The following is a 12,605-nucleotide window of genomic DNA, read 5'->3' as shown; positions in this document are numbered from 1 at the left end:
ATGTGAGGAAATCTGAAGACAGGGAGATTGTAGGAGGCAGCTGAGATGAAGAGATAACAGAGGTGGCCGCCCCAGTGTCCACTAAGAACTTGAGAGGTTGATTGTCCACTTCCAGGGTCACTGTACCACAAGACGAGGAAGTACAGGTGGCGGGAAAAGTGGGCACCGGTTGGCCTGAACTTCATGAGTGTGGAGGAGGAAGAGGTCTCTGAGGGTGCCCCCTGCGAGGACAACTTCTTCTCATATGACCAGGGCTGGCACACTCCCAACACAGAGGTCTCCCTTGGTCATCACGAACTGGTCTGTCCCTGTAGTTTTGGCCCTGGGACCCTCTCGGCCTCAAGCGTGGTGATCCATACCGATCCTGAGCCTGATACACCATAACAGGTACTTCTGAGGCTTCTGCCATATACATGGCTGGTTTCTTCTTGCCTTTGTCCTTCTGTGCTTCCTTCTCTGCTTCCTTTTCTGCTTCTTTTTCTTCCCTTTGAAGCATTTTCTGATAACTCTTCACAACAGTGAGGGCCTGTTTTAGGGACCATCAGGTAATTCGGGACGAAGCTTCATGACCTTATCCTTCAGTGGATCTTCCAGACCATCAATAAAAGCACGGACCAACAAGGCTGCCTGCGTCTTCACATGAGTTGAATAACCCAAGTCTTCAAACTGCATAGTTAGTCTGGCAGCGTATTTCTCCACAGCTTCACCAGATTCTTGTTGTATATCCTGTATTGATCCTGCTTCGTCACAGAGACGATCCTGGGCCCACTTTGTGAGTTGAGCGATAAACTCCTTTCCAGACTTGAACTTGTTGAGAGGTCCTGCTTTAGTGGGGTCCAATTCCTTCATGATGGTGGGGAGAAAATATTCGGAGGCTTTGATTGAGGTGATACCTGATAGATCAGACCATGTAGCCCCGTAGATGCTCCTAGTCTGTTCCAGTTTCCTTACATACTGCATGGGAAATTTGTCCGGGTCAGGTAACTTGTTAACAATAGCATCAATTTGTACCGGAGTGAAGGGTTTGTATTTCAGCTTCAGCCCTTCTTCTTCTTCGTCATGTGTCACTGCCTCATCCTTCGGGGCAGTTGGGGGTGCTGTGGGTATTACCTCATCCAGGGGCTTTATACCTGTGTGCATCAGTGGTATCATGTATTCAGCTACCAAGGGCATGATGCCCTCTAATCCGGATTCATGGTAACAGACGATCCTAACTTCTTGTAAATCGAGATCTGGGGTTGATTGGAGACAATTCTTGATGACTTCAACGTGTTCCTTCATACAGGGGCCCAGTGGGTATCCAAAGAGTCCTGAAGATATCAATGGTATAGCCAAAGTTCTACGAGGAAGTGTATCTCTCCCTAGCCGTCCTGCAAAGATAAGCACTGTCTGTAAGGCGGTCTGCAATATTGTACGGCAATGCTCGGGTGTCCTGTAATCATATATAGGGCCTGCAGTGTGTAACACTATATCACAGGGCAAATTCCCTCCCTGGGTGGACATAGCGTCTCCTGGATGCAAGGGGCCATAATTGGTAAGGTAGGCCTGACACTTTTGGGTTATGGCTGGGCCTCCCTTTTTAGCTATCTGTTGGGCCAAACCACCTCTATGCGACAGGGTAGAGTTAGCTGGGTTCACTATGGCTCCTACCTGGTGGGTAACTATGTCCCCATACCCCACTGAGAAAAGAACCTGGGAGCCCTGAGGTGTGATGTAATAGCGTGAATGACAGGGGAACCAGATTTCAGGGTCATGGGACAACCTAGAGGATTTGTTGAGAGGGGTAGGTAGTGGGCTCCTTCCGGGCCGGGGGGATTCGAACGGACCTAATAGCAGTGGCGGGGCAGGGGGAATTGTAGCAACCTGATTGTCAGAATCTTCTGATCCCTCATCATCTCCGATAGCTTGGCGCCTCATACGCATTACGGACCGGAAAGCCGTACTGCCGGTCAGGGCATCAAGAGTGAAGGGACCTTGACCAGGTGTATTTACAAATATCACAGTGGGTTGCACCGGGAGACTAGGCCCAGAGGCCGGAACAGAAACGGGAACATTAGAGGTGGGAACAGCATCGGTCGGTGCCGGAGGTTTCTCAGGAAGTGGTGGTCCCTGATAGTACTCGCCGGAAAGTGTTACCAGCGGACATAGTGGCTGGGGAGGAATTCCGGGTGCACCAAGATGGCTGCCGGTGGAGGCGTGGCATGCCCCACTTCCGTCCATGGTCTGGGCGGAACCCCAAGGACGGCCCGCCCCACACACACGGCAGGTTTCCACCCAGGTTGGATTCTGCACGCCACAAACAGGACACACCCACGCTTCTGGAGAGCTCGTCTTGTCGCCATTATAGGGCGGTGGTTGGGACTGCATTTTCATCATCAGTGGCACGGCGGCCATTTTACAATCTATAAGATCACAGTTCAAAGGCATTTTATAACCAAACACAGGTTCCGCATTGTCTGATCCTCCTTCCCCATCAATCTCTTTCCATCCTTCATTCTTCAAGCCTCGCGCAACTCGCAGATGAGCTTGTGCTTGTTCTAACAATCCTTTATCTTTCAACATGCCTCGTTTGTTCTCTATGAGATTATGCCACATAGCCGGCTGTAATCTCCCTGACGAGGGCAATCCTACATGCTTATACAATCTCTCAACATTCTTGACTGCCTTCTTGCCTTCCCGTGACGCTACTATTGCCTTGACCTCCACAGCATCCTCATCTAACTTGTGGGGCACAGACTTCTTCTGCTTTAAGATACGCAGCATGACTCTTACAGAATACTATGGTTCTCTGCAGAAAAACCACTGGTAGCGATATCAACACTGATGTTCCACAGTACGGAGCCTCACGTTCGACGTACTAGGAAAAGAGCCTCGCGCTCAATATTTCCTTTCCCTAACCTTGAACAGCAGTGATTAACAGATTATCCTGCCACGATATTCCAACAGTCGGGAGGCGGTCTCCTGGTGAGAGCCCTCCACAGAAATACAGGTGGTCCCTTCTCGGGACGTCTTAATTACCTAGCTGGTACAATATCACAGAGGCTGCGTCTCCTATCCCTTCCTCTAAGTTGCCCCACAATCTGCAACTAGCTCAATTTATCACTCCACTTCACTACTAGACAATAGTCACGGGTAGGGTGGTTAAATGGAGTACAATGACCGGTGGAGGAGGTGTGGTGTACACGAGGACGCGCAGAATGCGACGTCTCTCAGTTGCTGGTTCAGAGCGTGGCACAGGATCGCACTCAGTCTCACCACTCAACCGGTCACCCCTCAGACCCAAGGAGACCACAGACAAACCAATAACGGCTGAGACACTAGCAAGTGTGACACATACAGTGTATATGATCTCACTTACCGTGTTTTGGAGGGTGATCAGTCCTCGAGGTCAGCCACTACAGGTATCATCCACAGACATCCAGGCATGGGTCCAGAGGAGCCTCGGATCACTGTCCACGCCCCCGTTGGGCTCCAAATTGTCGGGGTCGTAAACGACAATAAATCCTCATTCACCAGTCATTCCAAATCATTGTGCGAGCGCAAAACATCTGGTACCAATTAAGAATGACTCAGACACGCAGCTGATTCAGTCTTAGCTAATGTCCCGCATCCACACCTGTCAGGAGCAGTACAACAACTGGCTTTATTTACAAATACACAATACTATATTGAGTGTTAGGGGAAGGCGTGCATTAGGCGGGGTTTATGCAGTATACATCTAGTGTCCAGTCTCTCTCTGATTCGTCGAAAAGTCTCCCGATGGTTACTTCTTCTTCACATTCCTGAGTTATCTTTTTTTAGGAGAAATGAAACTTAACTTAACTCTTTAGACACTGAATTTAAGTGAAAGTGAACACTGGCAGCCATCTTTAATACAGTTACATTTGCATTAGCAAGCAATTAGGAAAAACTTATTGTTTCACAGTATAAAAGTATAAAAGTTATATAAGAAAATATATTTTCACCTTGACAAACCAATGTACCCGTCAACTCCAGTAAGGTGGGGATCTTGTCCTAGGATAAGTAGACACTTTATTAACCTACCAGGGCATTGTAAAATTCTGCCCCTGCTTCTAAAGATACCGCTCTCACAAACATAATACAGGACTAAGATGATTTATTTTTCCTTATTTGGAGGGTAAAGGCTGATTTTGAGTTAACCCCTTTCCTCTCCCAGTCTTTCCTTTCTTTGCACTTTTGTTCCTTCCTGTCTAAGAGCCTTAACTGTTTTTTTTTTTTTCTGTTAGAATAGCCATATGATGGCTTGTTTGGGTTTTCTTGCAGTACGAGTTGTAGTTTTGAATGACACCATTAATTTTACCTTATAAAGTAGTGGGAAAATAATTCCAAGTGTGGTGAAACTATGTAAAAAATGCAGTCCCAGCATGGTTTCTTGGGTTTGTTTTTACGGCGTACATTCAGTGATAAAAACGATGCTGAATCCTGATTCTCCAGATCAGTGCGATTACGGTGATACCAAACTTGTATAGATTTTTGTTCGTTTAAGTAAAGAAAAAAAATTGAAGGAGTTAAGCAGAATTGTTTCCCGCAAGTTGTTTTGGGAAGCCTTCCGTGCAATAATGTGTATTGATGCAATACAGATATTTGGCATGAAACGTGGCACAGGTTGTTCTATCACTCTGCCTATGAAATATCCATTGCCAGTATGACCAGCCAGGAGTCGTCAGTGTCAGGATAAAGGACTGTGGAGGGCAGAATTTCTGTATACTCATGTTTTTCACACACAATTCAAGGTCTGTACAAATCATTGATTTTGTGTCTGCCTTAGGGTGAACATTTTGGAACGATGGAAGCCACAGAAGCTTTCTTCGCAATGACCAGATTGTTTCAGTCTAATGATGTAAGTATAAAGATCCCCATACACTTTAGAGTTCTGTTGACTGTACCCACAGATATCAACAGGTTCGGCTAACACTCTATAATATTTATGGGGAGCCAGAAAAGTAATTGTCGGGGAAGATGCTCGATTTTGGGCTGCCAGGAGATAAACTGCTGGCAGAGATGTCTGTCAGTTGCTTTCTCATAGACAACACAGGATCATTTGACCAAACGAGCGCTCCGTTGTATGGGAGAGACAGGCGAGTTGGTTGGTTGTCAGCAAAAGCATTGTTCAGCTGACAGCTACAGTTGTGGCCAAAAGTATTGACACCCCTGCAATTTTGTCAGATAATACTCAGGTTCTTCCTGAAAATTATTGCAAACACATTTTCTTTGTTATTATTATCTTCATTTAATTTGTCTTCAATGAAAAAGCACAAAAAGAATTGTCCTAAAGCCAAATTGGATATAATTCCACACCAAACATAAAAAAGAGGGTGGACAAAAGTATTGGCACTGTTCGAAAAATCATGTGATGCTTCTCTAATTTGTGTAATTAACAGCACCTGTAACTTACCTGTGACACCTAACAGGTGTTGGCAATAACTAAATCACACTTGCAGCCAGTTGACATGGATTAAAGTTGACTCAACCTCATCCTGTGTCCTTGTGTGTACCACATTGAGCATGGAGAAAAGAAAGAAGACCAAAGAACTGTCTGAGGACTTGAGAAACCAAATTGTGAGGAAGCATGAGCAATCTCAAGGCTACAAGTCCATTTCCAAAGACCTGAATGTTCCTGTGTCTACCGTGCTCAGTGTCATCAAGAAGTTTAAAGCCCATGGCACTGTGGCTAACCTCCCTAGATGTGGACGGAAAAGAAAAATTGACAAGATATTTCAACGCAAGATTGTGCGGATGTTGGATAAAGAACCTCGACTAACATCCAAACAAGTTCAAGCTGCCCTGCAGTCTGAGGGTGCAACAGTGTCAACCCGTACTATCCGTCGGCGTCTGAATGAAAAGGGACTGTATGGTAGGAGACCCAGGAAGACCCCACTTCTTACCCTGAGACATAAAAAAGCCAGGCTGGAGTTTGCCAAAACTTACCTGAAAAAGCCTAAAACGTTTTGGAAGAATGTTCTCTGGTCAGATGAGACAAAAGTAGAGCTTTTTGGGCAAAAGCATCAACATAGAGTTTACAGGAGAAGAAAAGAGGCATTCAAAGAAAACAACACGGTCCCTACAGTCAAACATGGCGGAGGTTCCCTGATGTTTTGGGGTTGCTTTGCTGCCTCTGGCACTGGACTGCTTGACCGTGTGCATGGCATTATGAAGTCTGAAGACTACCAACAAATTTTGCAGCATAATGTAGGGCCCAGTGTGAGAAAGCTGGGTCTCCTTCAGAGGTCATGGGTCTTCCAGCAGGACAATGACTCAAAACACACTTCAGAAAGCACTAGAAAATGGTTTGAGAGAAAGCACTGGAGACTTCTAAGGTGGCCAGCGATGAGTCCAGACCTGAATCCCATAGAACACCTGTGGAGAGATCTAAAAATGGCAGTTTGGAGAAGGCACCCTTCTAATATCAGGGACCTGGAGCAGTTTGCCAAAGAAGAATGGTTAAAATTCCAGCAGAGCATAGTAAGAAACTCATTGATGGTTACCGGAAGCGGTTGGTCGCAGTTATTTTGGCTAAAGGTTGTGCAACCAAGTAGGCTGAGGGTGCCAATACTTTTGTCTGGACCATTTTTGGAGTTTTGTGTGAAATGATCAATGTTTTGCTTTTTGCTTCATTCTCTTTTGTGTTTTTTCATTTAAGACAAATTAAATGAAGATAATAATACCAAAGAATTTGTGATTGCAATCATTTTCAGGAAGAAACTGAGTATTATGTGACAAAATCGCAGGGGTGTCAATACTTTTGGCCACAATTGTATCTAATGTGTATCTAATCTAATATGTATGTCTATTTTTATTAGGAAATTTCATGTTTAAGGCTTATTCTAATAGGCATACTGTAGCAGTGTATAACTGTACATTCTTTATGTCACAGACTCCCCCACAATATGAGCAGTAGAACATGGGGTGTCTTAGTTGAAGTAGTGTTTTTGGGCAGTTGAGAATGACTTTGATGAATTAATTAGAAATTGAGCATTTTGGTTGTTAATATAATTGCTCTTTCTGTTAATATGCAATGTTTTTCTTACTCTGTCGCCTCATTGGGGGACACAGAACCATGGGTGTTATGCTGCTGTCCACTAGGAGGCGACACTATGCATAATCTGAAAAAGATTAACTATGGCTCCTCCTCTGCAGTATACACCCCTGGACGGTGTCAGCCTTTTCCAGTTTTTGCTTAGTGTCGTATAGGAGGCACACCTAAAGATTTTTTTCCCTTTTTTTTTTTTTTTTTTCCGTTTTTTTCCTGACGGACTACAGATGAAGAAAAGTGGGTGCGAGACCCCCGGCATGGCTCCTTCCTCGGCCCCTATTATAGGGTGCCCGGTTGAAGTGGTTATTCCCCAGTCCCTCGGGTACTGGTTCGAAGTCGAGACCCCCCTCCTTCCCCCAACTCCCTTGGGTTCTGGGTTGAGGTCGAGGCAAGGATGAAGCCCCCTGATGGTGACAGCAGCACCCTCCCTAATCCCCCTCTGGGGGCATTAGTTTGAGACCCCTCAGGTAGGGCCTGTCCAAGGCAGCATTCTGCGGACCTCCAGCCCAGCTGCGGGCTCCTGTAGGGGCCGGGGGAGAGTGCACGCAGACATAGCACACACAGACACAGGGCTCCTGCGCCCCTGTCTCTGCGGCAGCGCCAGCTCCATAGCGCCTCAGGGGGCCCCGCTCACAGGGCCCCACTCCTGTTACTAGCCCCACCGCTATCCTGCCTTTAGATCCGAGGGGGTCTGGTTCAGATCCGACCCCCCGTCCGCGCTGGCCTGGAGCCCTTCTGGGCATCAGACTTCAAATTTAGACTGCGGCTTTGGCCTAGCAGAAGCCGCCACCTCCTCCCCGGCCCGCCTCCCAGATGACAAATATGACACCTTACCGTGTCATAGAAGGGGCGGATCGAGACAGGGAGCGTTTTTACATAGCTCTGCGCGCCCTTTTCAGCTCTCCGCCCCCTTCCTCTTCCTCCTCGTCCTCTCAGCGGCCATTTCTGGGTCAGAATTGCTGCAGGAGAAGGCATTGTAACATCAGCAGCACGTCAGCCAGTCTCCGGGGGGCACAGGACTGTGAATCTACGGCGCTGGACCTAGGGGCACACTGGTGGGGTAAGATCACAGCTGGGTTTTCTTACTCGGCTGTGAATCCATATTCCCTATAAGGATGCCCTCTAGGTTTCCTCTGCATAGCCACCCCTGTAGGGCCCTCTGCATAGCCAGCCCTTCTGCACTCGGTGCACTCTGCCGGGCTCAAGGTACAAGAGAACCAGGCAGGACTGCTTTTATTCATTCTGCACAGCCTGCAAAACCACTCTCCCCAGTGGCAGCACGTACCCGCACTGCCGGGATTGTATCCAAAATACTTGGTCAGAACCCCAAGAGGCTCCTACCAATGCTTCAGCGTCTGCTACCACGCCGGAATGGGCTACTCAAATGTCGCAGTCTATGACGCAGTCCATAGATAACCTGACCTCCACATTACTCCAGGCTCTGCAGGGTCATATCTCGGCTATGAGCGTTACCTAGCAAAGGGACAGCTCCACTCAGGGACAGGCCGTTTCTGGCTCTCCCAGACGTAAGCGGACCCACAGGTCGCGTTCATCCGCGTCATCCCATAGCACACGGTCATCCCCCTCTAGGGAGAGACACCGTAGTTCCAGGTCACCTAGATCGTCCCCTACTAGGGACAGACAACGCAGATCTCCACAGCGATCCCCGACCACAGGAGACCTCTGCCCCAGTTCGTCCACCAGGGAACGCCTCAGCGATACGCAGGATTCGGAAGGCATCTGTGACTCCGACTCAGACAACGAAACGGAGAGGTCTCTGGTCCCCGGTACCCCTAGCAATGCAGCGCTAGTTGAGGACATTGTCTCTTCCATCCATCCGGTGCTGGACATTTCTGATCCACCCCCGGAAGCCCCAGAGCACAAGATTTGCTTTGAAGGTGTTCTCAAACCGCCTAAGGTCTTCTCTAATCACCCGGAATTTCAGGCGATACTCACTAAGCAGTTTTCGCAGCCCGAGAAGAAATTCACCAATCATAAATATTTGGAGGCAAGGTACCCTTTCCCACAGAAGGACACCAAGGAGTGGACAGATCCGCCCGAAGTGGACCCTCCAGTCTCTAGGCTAGCAGCACAGACCCTCCTCTCACTGCCAGATAGCTCAACCCTCAGGGACGCAGCAGACCGGCAGGTAGAACGCATGGCTCGTTCAGTTTTCGAAGCGGCAGGAGCCTCCCTGGCTCCCGCGTTCACTTCAGTCTGGGCGGCCAAAGCCATTCTGGCTTGGGCCAAAAATTTGCAGGATGGCCTCCAAGCTTCCAATCCTGAGCTGTCGGACCAAGTGGTTCAAATAGCAGTGGTAGCAGATTACATGCTTCATGCAGCTCTGGATTCCGCAAGAGGTGTAGCGGGAATAGCATCAAACGCCATCACAATCCGGCGTATCCTTTGGCTACGGGAATGGAAAGCGGACGCGGCCTCGAAATAGTCCCTCACACACCTCCCGTACCTCAGTGGGCGACTTCGGTGAAAAGTTGGACAGAATGATATCCAACGCCACGGGGGGTAAGAGTACCTCTCTCCCTCAACTAAAACCTAAATGCACGTTTAAACAGCGTAACCAAACACGATTCCGATCCTTTCGGAATTCTTCGGGCCGGTCCGTCTCGCGCCCAACACAAAATCGTTACCGCTCTCCACGCAGGGACAACCCACGGGCGGCGCAGAGGCCGGACAGGACCTGGCAATCGAAAGCAGGTCAGGCGAAGCCCAAAGGAGGAAAACCTCAGAATTTTGCCTCATCATGACTCACGAACTCCAGAAGACACCCCACCAGTAGGCGGACGACTTCTACTCCTTCAGCAAGTCTGGCTGCCTTTTACAGAAGACAGGTGGGTCAAGGAAATAGTGTCTTCTGGATACAAGATAGTTTACTTCCAGTCCACCGAACCGGTTCTTCCTCTCTGTTCCACCAAAACCGCTAGACAAGGCTCGTGCCTTCCACCAAGCGGTCTCCTCTCTCCTTCAAGCAGGAGTCGTAGTACCGGTTCCCGCGACCGAACGCTTCCGAGGGTTCTACTCCAATCTATTCGTAGTCCCCAAGAAAGGAGGCAGCGTCCGGCCCATACTAGACCTAAAACAACTCAACAAATATGTACGGGTTTGTCATTTTCGCATGGGGTCCCTTCGGTCAATCATTGCGTCCATGGAGCAGGGAGAATATCTCTCCTCCATAGACATACAAGACGCATACCTGCATATACCAATTGCTCCCACCCATCAAAGATTTCTCAGGTTCGCGATCAACCAGGACCACTACCAGTTCGTGGCTCTCCCGTTCGGACTCGCCACGGCTCCCAGAACGTTTACCAAGATCATGGCAGCCACCATGAACGTTCTACACTCCAGAGGCATTGTAGTCGTTCCATACCTGGATGACCTTCTCATCAAGACTTCCACCTTCAAGGACTGCGAGGTCAGCGTCTCAATCACAATCAACACTCTGAGTCGCCTGGGCTGGTTGGTCAACTTACAAAAGTCATTGATTACCCCGAGTCAGTCCCTGACCTTCCTGGGGATGCTATTCGACACCTCCAGGGGGCTGGTGCTCCTTCCCAAGGACAAGGCACTGGCTCTCCGTCTGGGAGTTCGCATACTCCTCCGCAATCCCCCCCGATCTCTCCGGTTTGCCATGAGAGTCCTCGGCAGGATGGCAGCAGCAATGGAGGCGGTACCATTTGCCAAGTTTCACCTCAGGCCTCTTCAACTAGCCATCCTCAAGTCCTGGGACAGGAATCCTTTCTCCCTCGACAGGGAGTTCCGGCTAACATCATCATCAACCAGGAGGTCCCTACACTGGTGGCTCAAGCCAACTTCGCTTGCAAGGGGAAAATCCTTTCTCTCAGGTCAATTGAAGGTCCTGACCACCGATGCAAGCCTGACAGGTTGGGGTGCAGTGCACCTACATCACAGGGCACAAGGCAAGTGGTCACCAGTGGAAGTGACCTTGCCCGTCAACATCCTGGAAATTCGGGCCATCTTCCTGGCATTGAGAGCCTTTCATCACTTGCTGGCAGCCTCTCATATCAGGATACAGTCGGACAATGCCACGGCGGTGGCATATGTGAATCACTAAGGTTGGACCCGCAGTACCCAGGCGATGAGAGAAGTGGCACATATCCTCCACTGGGCGGAAGACACGAGGTCGGTACTCTCTGCGGTCCACATTCCGGGTGTGGACAACTGGGAAGCCGACTTACTCAGCAGACAAGGAATGGACTCGGGGGAGTGGTCTCTCCAGCCTGAAATTTTTCACCAGATCTGCCATCGCTGGGGGACCCCGGACGTGGACCTAATGGCATCCCATCTCAATGCCAAGGTCTCCAATTTCATGGCCAGGACACGCGACCCGAGGTCGCTCGGGGCGGATGCCCTGGTTCAGGACTAGACCCAGTTCCAGCTTCTGTACATTTTTCCACCCCTCCCCCTGATCTCCAGAGTCGTGAGGAAGATCAAACAAGAGGGAGTTCCAACCATCCTGATCGTGCCGGACTGGCCCAGACGTACATGGTACGCCGACATCGTACAACTCATAGCAGACGCCCCCTGGCGTCTCCCCAACCGTCACGACCTTCTGTCACAAGGTCCGTTCTACCATCAGAACTCAGGGGCTCTCAATTTGACAGCGTGGCCCTTGAGACCTGGGTTCTAACCCAGGCAGGGCTCTCACCGGACGTCATTACGACCATGATCAAGGCAAGGAAGCCAGCCTCCGCCAAGATCTATTACCGTACCTGGAGAGCTTTCTTTACCTGGTGCGAATCTCGCAGACAGGTCCCACTCCCTTATTTCCTCCCAAAGGTACTTGGTTTTCTTCAATCGGGCCTGGACGCCAGGCTATCCCTAGGCTCGCTTAAGAGCCAGGTGTCAGCGCTTTCAGTGCTTTTCCAAAGGCGTATTGCTAACAAGCCGCAAGTAAGAACTTTTCTCCAGGGAGTTTCCCGATTAGTTCCCCCCCTACAGACGTCCACTGGAAACGTGGGACCTCAACCTGGTCCTGACAGCATTGCAGGCACCACCTTTCGAACCCCTCAAGGAAATCCCACTCCGCATTCTGTCACAGAAGGTGGTTTTTCTGGTGGCAATCACCTCGCTACGCAGGGTGTCTGAATTGTCAGCACTCTCCTGCAGACGGCCCTTCCTAGCCTTTCACCAGGACAAAGTGGTTCTCCGTACAGTACCATCCTTCCTTCCGAAGGTTGTGTCCAACTTCCACCTCAATGAGGAAATTTCACTGCCATCGCTTTGCCCGGTTCCGGTTCATAGAGTGGAGAAGGCTCTGCATACGCTTGACCTCGTCAGGGCATTGCGTATATACGTGTCTAGGACTGCACCCTTCCGGAAGTCTGATTCCCTTTTCCTTCTTCCGGAAGGCGTTCGCAAGGGTCTGCCGGCTTCCAAAGCTACGTTTGCCAGGTGGATCAAGTCCACCATACAAGAGGCTTATCGCCTTAACAATTCTCCTCTTCCGGCCGGTATCATGGCACACTCTACGCGGGCAGTAGGGGCCTCCTGGGCCATTCGGCACCAGGCT

At 49.6% G+C, this 12,605-nt stretch overlaps 1 protein-coding gene across 1 annotated transcript in view; it reads left to right on the top strand.

Moving 5' to 3' along the window:
• Positions 1-12,605, top strand: part of COPG2 (COPI coat complex subunit gamma 2) — a 147,797-nt gene that overhangs the window by 12,351 nt on the left and 122,841 nt on the right. Inside the window, exon 4 of the mRNA XM_073580979.1 lies at positions 4,790-4,861. Coding sequence (XP_073437080.1) covers positions 4,790-4,861 — 72 coding nt within the window. The remainder of the gene's footprint in view (positions 1-4,789; positions 4,862-12,605) is intronic.

Source organism: Dendrobates tinctorius, unplaced genomic scaffold (assembly GCF_039654945.1).
Source record: "Dendrobates tinctorius isolate UK_male_01 unplaced genomic scaffold, ASM3965494v1 ptg000066l, whole genome shotgun sequence".
Classification (NCBI taxonomy): Eukaryota; Metazoa; Chordata; class Amphibia; order Anura; family Dendrobatidae; genus Dendrobates; species Dendrobates tinctorius.
The sequence above is the reverse complement of the archived record's forward strand: the minus strand, read 5'-3'. Positions and strand labels throughout refer to the sequence as shown.